The following is a 12,081-nucleotide window of genomic DNA, read 5'->3' as shown; positions in this document are numbered from 1 at the left end:
GGGACTAATTTGATCGCTCTTTCAAAGGGCTGGCACAGGCACGATGGGCTGAATGGCCTCGTTCTAAGGTTCTATGAAGTTTTGTCATTTGGGCAATGTGCATGAGTCAGCACCTGATGAAAAGACTGAGCAAAAACTGTTTATCCTGTTAAAACTGTCCCATTTGTTAGCTAATCATGGAAGAACATAGTCATGGAGGGTGTGTGGCCTTGATATTATCATCAGAGTCCATGGTGGCAAGGGATGAAATCTACAGAAAGTGGAGATGTGTGGAAAAAAACCTTGAAACAATGCTATCTGTAATCTAATAGCACCAACAAAGAGAAGGGATAGTTTTAATTCATGCACAAGAACCATTTCATCACTTAGTTAATGACCACAAAAGATGGCGGTATGACAAAAAGAAGCATTCCTTCAGATTATTATACTCCATATTAGCAAAGGATTTTGTGCTTTCTGGGGCTTATATTTTATCCAGCATCAGAGAGCTGTTGATTATGTTGATTGTGTACTTACCTTATTATAAAGCATCTCGTCTACAGCTGGTGCATCTAAATCCACACTGTATAGGTGATCCCTGTGAACGAAACAAGAGCCTCATTAACTTGTGGAGGAACTAATACAATATTTACATCTGATTACTAACGCTGCATTAGAGAGACTTTGAAAGCATTCTAATATGCAGTGCTCAGTAGCCCTGAAGTGATGGTTAACATGTCCTCATTTGATGGCTAACATTTCTTTCAGTATCATTATTGCTGAAGAGGAGTTGATGGGATTTTGGTCAAGGAGGTAGTTTGAGATGATACAAATTATCCTTTACCGCTCCCCCCTTCCCCCTACGTGTTTTCTCTACTCCTCAGCTGAAGGTGCTGATTCTTGCTGGGGTGCAGCTCCACGAATACAGGATGTCCTCTGGTTTCTCACTTAAGTGTCCATTGTTCAAGTGTGACTTTGGACTGTGAGTGAAGCAGGGTCTTTGAATAAAGAGGGCATCATAAGACAGCCTCATCTTGTCCTCACACAGTATTCAGCCCCATACACTTCTCAAAAAAATAATTGGAAGACGATCAGAAGGAGGAACCCTGGTTGATTTTGATACTTCCTGATTCCAAGGGCACTGAGGATAATCATAGGTCCCCAACCGCTGCCCAACTGAGATCAGTTAACTAAGCACAGACTAGGGATTGAAACTGGCATTTTCCTGGGCTGCTAGGCTCAGTAGCACACAGGGTAAAAGGATCTACTCACTGACCCACTGGGAGAGACTGTGGCCCCAATATTTATGGGAATGCGGGGAAGGAGCGGAGGCGTGTGTTTGTTTGCAATCGTGAGGAAGGGGGGACCAGTTAACATCGCGGGGGGGGGTGGGGGGGTCGGACTGGCAATCGAGAGGAAAGGGGGACTGGGTAACATCGCGGGTTGGTGGGGGGGGTGGGGGGTTCGGACTGGCAATCGGGAGGAAGGGGGGACCGGGAAACATTGCGGGTTGGTGGGTTCAGACTGGTAATCGGGAGGGAGGGGGGACCGGGAAGCATTGTGGGTTTGGAGGGAGGGGGGTCAGCTGATTGCAGCAGAAGATTTGCTTGGGGGGCCAGAGGGAAGCACGCTTGCTCCTCCTGGCCCACAAGCAGAGCTCTTTAAAGCACCTACCTGTTGGATTCAGCAGCTCCCGCCTCCCTTTAGCTGCCGGGTTTGCTGAACCCTGGCAAACAGGCCGGCCAGTGTTAAATTTAAATGGCTGCCAAAACGCGAAGAACGGAGCCTCATTAGCATATTATAATGACAGACCCCCTGTCCAGAGCGGGTTACTTGGACGCCCCCAAACCCGCTGTGGTTAAAATGGAACTAGGCGCGTTCGTGGCGAGTTGGGGTCGATTTGCTAATTTAATCCCTGACCCTCTCCCGCTCTTTGAGGTGGTTAAAAATCCCCCCTGCATTTTTTGAAGATATTTTAAAAGTATAATCTTCAAATAAAAGATTTGATATAAAGTTCATGTTCCTAAAAGTTCAAAAATATTACTATTCCGAAGATTGAAGACAAAACATAATACCATCATTGGATTTGATTAGTATAATTCCAGCTCTGAACATCCAGGTAACTTAATTTTGAACTACAATTTTAGTTTTGGGCTGGGTGGAGTATTAGATGTCGGCCTTTCATCTCGGGCACCTGGGTTCAAATTTCGCCTCGGCTGATGTACAGTTCCTATATAAAATGAGCTTCATCAGTATCAATCCAGTTCCTAGTGGATGTGTGCTTACAGCACAAAACGGCACCAAGCGCCCTTATACTACCCTGTCCATCTCTTCCAGGACGAGTATAGCACAGTTACATGCAAAGTAAAGCACCCTCTGCAGTGTCCCATCAAAAACTCCCTGGTCAGATACATCATAATTAGATGCATAAGATAGTTCCTGCTATTCAGTCCCAACAATGCAACTCAGCTCCCACCTGAAAAGAGCACCCCCTCTGCACGTGACATTTTCTACACCAGCCAGGCTGTGACTGTTTGCAAGTGAGATTGCCCTTTGGTGTTGATTTGATTTGCAGTGTAAGCCCATGACTATTAGGAACTGGAAGTATACTGCCTAATGTGAGTACCCTCCAATTGCGCTTGTTCGTTGGGGTTCTCTCAACATTGGGTCCAGATTTTCAGGCGCAGCAAGAAGAAAGCCATTTTTCTGGTCTTTTAATTGAAATTATTTGAGCATTTAAAAAAAAATGTATTCTCACTGAGACCTTCCCTGTTATTTGTTTCTTTGCATGCGTTTTGATGGTAAAGTATGTCATATTAAAAATTGAAAAGTTCCCTAACTGCAGATACTTGTAAGTGTTGCGCCTGATGTGCATGAATGATGGTTAAATGAGTTGAAACTTTACATTTTTAAGGCTTAAAGAAGAAATATACTGGTGTGGGTTCAGCGTTTCCTTGGGCCCAGATTGTTTCCGCTAGTTTATGCCACTTTATGGCCATTTTGAGTTTGGAGGTATTCGAATGAGATCGGAAGGATTCTTTGCCATTTTTCGATATCGGCAAAATCGGGTGCAACCTCTGGGTTTGCCCATGGATGAAATTCTAGGCCACAGTTCAAAATGGAGCTGCCTGAATGCTCAGAGCTGGAATGGATGGCTGGTCAAATTGCAGCCATCAAATCCTGAAAGCCCTGACACATAGCAGCCTGATTCCTAGCCCCAAGAGTCTGACAGTCAGTAAGTCAGTGCGCAGGGCCCTATCTGATTTCTACTGCCACCAGAGCTGCAGGCTGTGCTTCAGCGGAGGAACTGGCACTGACTGGTCCCTCACCACTTCTTAACTGAGTGGTTGTTGCAGATTTCAATGAAGCTGGCAAACACCCCATTGATGCCTGCAACGACGAAAAAGTTTCCCTGATGTCACCACTAATGAAGGCTGTAGACTCTAGAGTCACACCAGTTCGTTGTCATTGTTGGAGTTGGGCCACAGAGTCTGCGTGTAGTTGCGATGTTCCTCCTCCTTTTCATGCGAGTACCCATGAGTTTTGGTCCCCGCTATACACAGCCTTCTCCTCGGCCCCTGCTGGGAAAGTGGCTCAGCCTCGCACACTCCCCTTCCTCTGTGCAGGGTGCACAAGGAATCAAAGGCAGAACGGCTGGTGTGTTACCTTGTCTGCCGTCATCAGTTCATTGAGTTTCTTATGGCACTGGCCTGCAGTCTTGGGGAGGAGAAGGCTGGCATTTAGTGCCAGTGCCACTTGCCTCCACATGGCACGAGACACCTTTTTTGAGGCTTCCTCCCATGGAGGCCGAACAGTCTCTCTCTCCCATGTTAAATCTCCTTGAGGAGGATTTGAAAGTTGGCTTCACTGAAATTGTGCTTTCTTCTTTAGTCCCTCTTTGCAATGCCCAGGTCTCTTTTTCTAGCAGCTGATCTAATAGTTGAAGATGTTCTTGAAAAATGGTACACAATCACACCGGAGCCATCCAGTGCAGCTACCTGACAGTCTACTCAGTGAGCCAAGCATTTTCCTATTTATCTGCTGCTCTCCCCAAGTCTGTTGCTGCAATCTTCAACCAAACCTTCATTCTGAAAGGCTGCACTCTAATTTCCAAGCACCCCAGCACAGTACTCCCGTTTTACACCACATTTGCGGTGGAGAACTGCCAATGGATATTTAAATGAGCTAACCGAACAAGTTTTGGCAGATTCAGCTGTGTAGAGCATCAGCAAGTGTAACTCCAGACTCTGGCTCAAATCCAGCGCAACTTGCCGTGTGGAATTCTCATCCCCTGTATATGTTAACTGATCAAGTTACATTTGGCCGAGTTTTCAATTCAAAACCTGCCAAAAATCAATCTACATCATTCGATTAATTCAGTGCAAAGTTTTTCCCAGAAATAACTTCCAGTGGTCGCTTGCATGGATTGCTGACCCACACAATTAACATGCAAAAGTGGCAAGCTGATGTCAAGTTGGCTTAGTTTACAGCACTCTCACCTTGGAGCCAGAAGTTTGTGGGTTCAAACCGTACGCCAGGACTTGAGCCTCTAATCTAGACTGACACTTCAATACAATACTGCACTGTCGGAGGTGCCATCATTTGGATAAGACGTTAAACCAAGGTTCCGTCTGTCCTCTCAGATGGACATAAAAGATCCCAAGGCATTATTGAAAGAAGAGCAGGGGAGTTCTACCCAGTGTCCTGGCCAACATGTATCCCTCAATCAATATCCACCAAAAACAGATAAACTGGCTATTCATCTCACTGCTGTTCATGGGACTTTGCTGTGCACAAATTGTCTGCTGCATTTGCCGACAAAACAACTAACTGTGAAGTGCTTTGGAACATCCTGAGGATGTAAAAGGCACTATATAAATGCAAGTTTTTTCTTTAATCTGGTCTGGTCTGTTTCTTGTAAGATCTCATTACTGAAGAAATGTTTTCCTCAGCCACCTCATATCTACATCGGAATGTTTGTTTGTACTGTTCTGCATTGTATACGTGCCCGAATCTACTGTCAGATCAATACCCTCTCCCCTCTCCCTACTGTAGGTGATGAGGTATGGTTCTACAAGCATAGGATCAGGGGAGGCCTCATGGGGGGGAGGGGGGGGCGGACTTCCGATCGCAGCGGGGGGGGCGGGGGGGGGGGGCGGGGGGAATATGGTCAGGACCCTGGATCCAGGAGGTAAGTAGGTTTATATCTACCTCCTGGATCCAGGGTCGTTAGATATAAACCTACTTACCTCCTGGATGCAGCAGTCCCCGCCTCTGTTTAACTGCCTGGTTTCACAAATTGTGTGAAACACGTCCACAGGCAGTTACATTCAAAATGGAGGGGAAAATAGAGGCTTCCAGCCTCATTACAATATTTAAATTACAGTAACGCCCCCTGGGAGCGGGTTGGTCGCCCCCCACCGCCCCCCGCCCAAACCGGAATTTGGCGGGTTGCAGGCGGGATCAGGTTGCGATTCACATGTATAACAATTAAACTGCCCCCGCACTCCAAACACACCTGTTTTTTTGATGGGAACGTTCCAGCCTGAGTGTCTGCATGGCTCATCACAGTCATGCCCAATGTTGGCGCTCACTTGGTTAACTGTTAGCTATATAAATACAAGTTGTTGTTGTTAGCGTTACAGCTAAGATCACAGACCAGGGATCAAACCTGTGACCTTCCTGGATGGCTAATTCCTGCATAGGATAATGCATTTATCAACTGACTTATCAGTGCAGCACCAGGAGAGTTTCTTCAAACTCCAGAGGACTAGGCACTATGACGTCAGTCTGGGATATGTGGCTTCACTTTGATTCGGTTATGACCAACAACCTTTTGTGCTCCAGTCGAAGAAAGTATAAAGAGTTTTAGTTATGAAACTGGAGATTTTGTGACCTGCCTTGGGCTGGAATGAGTAAGGTTTTTGCTGAGTTCACAGCAACTGTTCACCATTAAAGAGACCTTCCTTGTCCATTGTGTTGGCAGGACTGCGTCCGAGTCCCTGCTGGAGTTAATGATTTAGGGCTTTCTCGATGAACTTTCTGCCTCATTGCACAAGTGGAATAGTGACACCCTGAAAGCGCTATTGTATAATTTTCTTCATGTGGTTGCATCAAAAGGAAAGTGTAAATTGACTTGCAGATTTCAGGCTGATCACTATCTCATGGATAGCAATAGAAATTTCCTCAGAAATTCAAAGGTCATAATTTGGCCTTTAGTTCAATTCACAAAGTCTTAGCAAAAACCATTTGAAGTTTGCAAGCATATAGACAAATAGAATTAAGTATTTACTTCTAGTTTAAGAGAGGAATAGTGGGTGACAAAACAAGTATTTGTCAGACAGGAGATAAATGTATCCCATTTAACAAATATGTTGCTTTATTGAATGGTTGTTGCAAAGCAAACAGTACTGCTCAGACAAGCCTTACTTTGGCACACTTTGCAATGCTTAAACCTTCCCTGTGCTTAAAAATCTTCTGCCTAAACCTCTTCGTCTTGCTGCCTCTCTTTCCTCCTTTAAGACGCTCCTTAAAACCTATCTCTTTGACCAAGCTTTTGGTCACCTGCCCTAATTTATCCTTATGTGGCTCGGTATCAAATTTTGGCCTAGAAATTCAGGGACGCCAAGCTCGCCTGGGCGCTGGAATTACCGCTGCAATCGGAGCCGTTGCGCTTGCCAAAAATTCAGCTTGAGCACCCCAAGAGGGACGCGGGGCGCTGCTCGAGGTGCCCCGCATCCCTCTTGGGGCGCTGAAACTGAATATTGCAGCGCAACGTGCCGCAGCGCGTGCACGCTGCGGCATGGCGCGCTGCGGTACTGCAGGCCTTCCTCCCCTTAAGGGGGAGGGGCCTGCACCAGCGCGATGACCGATCGCGAGTGCCGGCAAAAGAGCCCGGCACCGAGGAGAAGTGCCGGGCACTCGGGACACAGCCGGCACTGCCCAGGGGGGGGAATCAGGAGGCCGGGGACGGAGGTACTGGCAGGCGGCCACCGAAAAAAATGGCCGCCCTGCATCTCCACCTTAATTTGCGCCACTACCGCCACAGGTAGGCCCCGTGAACCGGGCGCGATTTGCGACCAGCGTTACAGAAGCGGGTGCGACCAAATATCGCGATCGGGGCGGTAGCGGGGCGCTGCGCACACCAATGACATCATCGGTGGCGGCGCAGCGCTACAGGCTAACGCCGCCATTAGCGTCCCGCTAAATATCGCGGGAGCCGTGGCCAGTGGCGCTAAAGCCACTGAGTGCCCTCTTTAGGCGCTAACTGGTGGCACAGCCCACCGAATTTCTAGGCCTTTGTGTCTTAAAATACTCCTGTGCAGTGCCTTGGGACGTTTTACTATGTTAAAGGCGCTATATAAATAGACGTTGTTGGTGTTGTTGCTTTGGTACTAATGTGGCATTTTACAGATACCGATTCATACCAGGGTTGCCACCTGTCCAGTTTTGGATCTCACAGTTTGAGAAGGGTTAATTAAAATGTTTTAATGTAAACTGGACATCACTCACACAGAGGAATCAATGTGAAGGTGCAAATTTTCATCATGAGCAAAGCAAACATCAGAACTCAAACCAGGGTTCCACACAGTGCAGCAATCCTCATTCACCCCGAGATTCTCGATGTGGGGATTCACCCCGAGATTCTCGATGTGGGGATTCACCCCGAGATTCTCGATGTGGGGATTCACCCCGAGATTCTCGATGTGGGGATTCACCCCGAGATTCTCGATGTGGGGATTCACCCCGAGATTCTTGATGTGGGGATTCACTCCGAGATTCTCGATGTGGGGATGGCTTCCTGCAGATGCGGTGTGAAAGAATTTGGGACAATTTCCTGTGGTCGTTATTTCCAATGGAAATCATAAAGGTGTTCCTTTTCCCCCGTATTTTTTCACCCAGTCAGCCCTCTCAGGTGGATGCAAAAGATCCCATGGCACTATTTCTAAGAAGATCAGGGTGCATTATCCCCTGCCAATATTTATCCCTCAAACAACATTACTAGATACAGATTATCTGGTCATTATCATATTGCTGTTTGTGGGATCTTGCTGTGCGCAATTTGGCTGCTCCGTTTCCTACATTACAACAAGTGACTACACTTCAAAAAGTATTTCATTGGCTGTGTAGTGCTTTGGGACGTCCTGAGGTTGTGAAAGGCGCTATATAAATGCAAGTCTTTCTTTCTGTACAAGCTCACTACCCGGGATGAGTAGAGGAATAGTGATATCCTGATTTTTTTCAGGGATGTTAAAGAGGCGGGACGGGGGAAACGGGAGGTGCGGAATGGAAGCAACGTGCTTCCTCAGAAGAAAGGGGCATAAATCCTGAGAGTGAGTCAACCTCGGCAGCCCCAGGATTGCCAGAGACCTAAAGGCTTGGCAGCAGGATGCCTATTTTCCCTTGTCAGAGAACTGGAGCCACTAGGAAACGTATGACTACAAACTTACTACTTTTTGCCTGAAATTGTTCCACCCTTTGGGTGGCCTGCTCAGCACTAAGAAAATATGCTCCCATCATGCACCAGCAGTTCTTAACAGACATGGAAAATAATCATGAAATAAGGTTAAAGACAAAGTTGAAAATTTTGCAGCAGATTCAGATGAGAGAAAAAGGAAACGGTTTGGTACAGAAAATGGGGAAAACACAGTGCTAAATTTAAAAATAACAGCACCTAGAACCCGTGGGCCTATTTCCAACCTGGAGGCAGCACCTTCGCCTGACAATCCCCTCCAGCACAGACACTGGCCCAAATCATGGGGTCGGCACATTTAAATATCTTCCAGTGTTGGCTGAGTGCCACTCCTGCGTAGAACGTGAGTACTGCGCTGGGAGGAATGGAAATTGCAGGCGCAGCCTTTAAGAAGCCTAAAATAACTGAAGATTGCAGTAGCAGGCTGGCGGAACAGCAGGCAAGTAGTGAACATTTTGCCAGACTGAGGTAAGATGCCAGGTATGTCTAGTAAATGACTCAGGTGAGATTGTTGTAGCACTTTTAAACCATGTCTTCTAGACCTGGCAGAGGCACCAAGGAAGGGAGTGCAGCGGTAGAAGGAGGCAGAGAAGAAAAATCACAACATTTTAATAAGTGAGATCTTCAGACACTCCTGGATGAAATGCGACAGACAGAAAGACTGTTGGGTGACGATGGAGAATTGTATCTTGTGTGCCATGTGGAGGGAGGTGGCACGGACACAGAGACAACTCTCTCAACTCCAGAACTGCAGACCACTGCTGGAGTGACCTGATCAGAGGAGGCAAGAGAACACATTGGTCACTGCCCCTTTTCTTCCTGGGCACTAACTCACTGTTCACCCTCTAAAATTATTAGCTACACAAGTCACCCTTCACAGTGCGCTGTGGTTAAGGGGCTCACTGACTCTAGATTTGACAATATACAAAGCATCTTCTCCCCTAATAACAAGTAATTGCATGCAGCACCCCATCCTCTGTTGATCTGCCAAGGTAACAAGTGTCCCTTGAATGCCCCTATAGTTCTCTCTATGATTTCCCTGGTAGAAGCATGTGTTTCGCTGTAGCGCTCTTCAGCTACTGGTCTTGCAACTCTTAGAGAGGTCATTATCAAAGGCACCAAAGGGAATGCCTTGTCACCCACAAGCTATCTGGTCACCTGACTATCCTCCTTGAAGATTGTAGGGAGGGCAGACTTCCTCCGGATGAAGACTTCCTGGAAGTCTGGCATTGACCTGGAGGGTTCATTGTATCTGCTCACACACAATCTGGACATTTAGTGAATGGTACCCCTTTCTATTAAGGAAGTTGAGGCCAATCTCCCTTTCCTCTCAAAGTCCTTGAATGTGTTGTCGCCTTCCAAATTTGTGCCCATTTTTCCATGCTTGAATCAGGTTTCCATCCATGCCACAGCACTTAAATGGCCCTAATCAAAGTCACAAATGACATCCTCCATCATTGTGAGTAGGGCAGAAATATTCTAGTGATCTCTCAGGCCACCAGGCTGCCAGTGGCAAGTCCAACTCTATCCAGGTGCAAAGCAAAATTAAAAAATGCTTTAAAATCTCTTCAGTCACTCCAGCTCTTCAAAGCTTCTTCAGACAGCATGCTTCAAAGTAAGGCTCTTCCACCAGTCTCCGCTATGCGGGCAACAGGTCGCATCATCCCAACTTACACTTGGTGCCTTGCGAGCACAACTTCTGTGATTTCCGTGCACCAATGTCAGACCCTCTCATTTACATATATTTAAAGTAGCTGCTTGCAGAATCGGTGGGCAGATTGTGTGGAGGTCTCGGGCCCGATCAGAAATGACGCTGCCGTTACAGGATGGAAACCCGCCGGAAACGCGTCCTGCCCTAGAATCCACCAGTGAAATTGCCATTGTGTTTAAATAGTGCCCCAGGAATGCCATAAAAAATGAGTATTTACAGGGCCAATGTTTCTAGAATGAAATTCAATTGAAATGAAATTGGAAAAATGACCAACGAGGAATGGAAGGTTACATGGAGAAAGAGAAGATGAAAGAAAACAAACTAGAAGATGAAGGCACAAGGTAGGGTGGAGTACAAAGAGCTACTAGAAACTTAGCTGAGGGACACAGGTTGGGAAAGGGAATGGTAGGCAGTCCAGTGAGACAGTACATGACACGGCCTTCCACAGTGCTTCACATGGGCCTGCTGAATGGTATGGAGGGGATCCTTTAACAACACTTCATCCACTTTAGAGAATGAAGAGAGAGAGCCAGTTTCATTTCCAGTAAACTGAGCCCTCCCAGCCCTACTGCTGGAAATGGACCCCAAATAGTTTGAAATAGGAGGGCACCTCGATCTGAATCCCGCATTCCTTACTGGAGCCTGGCTTCAATCAATTACTGACACACAGATAATTCTTAAGTACTTAGCTTGGCAATATATGAACAATAATTACTAAGCTGAATAAAAATTCTATTACAAAAGTAAAATGCCTCAAGTTAATGAAGCATTTTTATGGATTATTTTGGAAATGCAATATGACCTTTATTCCCAGTCTGATTAGACCCATACGTTCCTACTTAGTTTAAGTATGGATTTCAATTCGGTTATTTAAAAGGCCCAAGAATAGCGATGCTGTAACTTTTTATATCAATTAAGTTATCAAGCATAACTTGAGGCACAGTTAACAACAACTTGCATTTATATATTGCTGTTAACATACAAAAATGTCTCAAGGCACTTCACAGAGACATAATCAGAAAAACATTTTTTGCCAAGCCAAAAGGAGGGGATATTTGGAGGGCTGATCAAAAGCTTGGTCAAAGACGTGGATTTTAAGGAGGGTCTTAAACTAGGAGATGGAGCTGGAGAGGCACAGTGATTTAGGGAGGGCATTCCAGGGATGGGGCCCAGGCAGCTGAAGGCATGGCTACCAAAAGTGGGGCAAGGGGGAAAGCACACAAGGACAGAAGCAATAGAATGAAGAACTTGGGGCGGGGTGGGGGTTGTAGGGCTGGAGAAGGGTACCTGCTGAGAGCTATGATCAGCTGACAGACCTGAGTCATGGGGTAGATTTTCCCTAAGCTGTCGGGAAGGTGGCGGGACTACAGCTTTCGGGTTTTAGTCCCGCCTACATCGACGTCCGCCCAATCCGCGCAATTTTCCCTTGATTGACCTTGTTGAGTGAGCTCGGCAAGCCAATTAAGGGCCACCCGGCAACAGGTGACGTCACAGATTGAAATTTCATCTGTCAAGTGTTCTTGACATGAAATATCAGCATTTCACAGCGGTTTGAAGCTGTCAAACACTGACAGTCTGACTTCTAACCTGAGTCCTTCTACACAGACTCAGTTAGAAGTCTCACCGGCAATGAAAGCTGAAGGCTGTCACTTTTGACAGCTCACAGCCATTTTGCTTTCAGTGCCGGCTGAGTGATGGACTCCCGCAGCCTAGAGGAAGGCTGTAAAGGTAAGTACAGGTAATTTAAACTTCTTTACACACTTTAGACACACCAAACACACTTACCTTTGCACTCATGCACCCATCACTCACCTGAACACCGACATCGCGACCCCTCCAAGACCTTCAACCCGACGGCCCGACTGCTCTAACCTGGCGTGGTTTGGAGCCATCGGGAATCCCACACGACACCCCTCAA

The 12,081-nt window shown here is 46.6% G+C and overlaps 1 protein-coding gene across 1 annotated transcript in view; it reads right to left on the bottom strand.

Annotated features, from left to right (window-relative positions):
• LOC147108294 (semaphorin-6B-like) overlaps positions 1-12,081 on the bottom strand; it is a 789,919-nt gene that overhangs the window by 299,037 nt on the left and 478,801 nt on the right. The window contains exon 5 of the mRNA XM_086004876.1: positions 517-577. Coding sequence (XP_085861002.1) covers positions 517-577 — 61 coding nt within the window. The remainder of the gene's footprint in view (positions 1-516; positions 578-12,081) is intronic.

This window comes from Somniosus microcephalus, chromosome 13 (assembly GCF_052327205.1).
Source record: "Somniosus microcephalus isolate GS21.2 chromosome 13, FLI_Smic_1.0, whole genome shotgun sequence".
NCBI lineage: Eukaryota > Metazoa > Chordata > Chondrichthyes > Squaliformes > Somniosidae > Somniosus > Somniosus microcephalus.
This window is presented reverse-complemented; position numbering and strand designations above follow the sequence as displayed.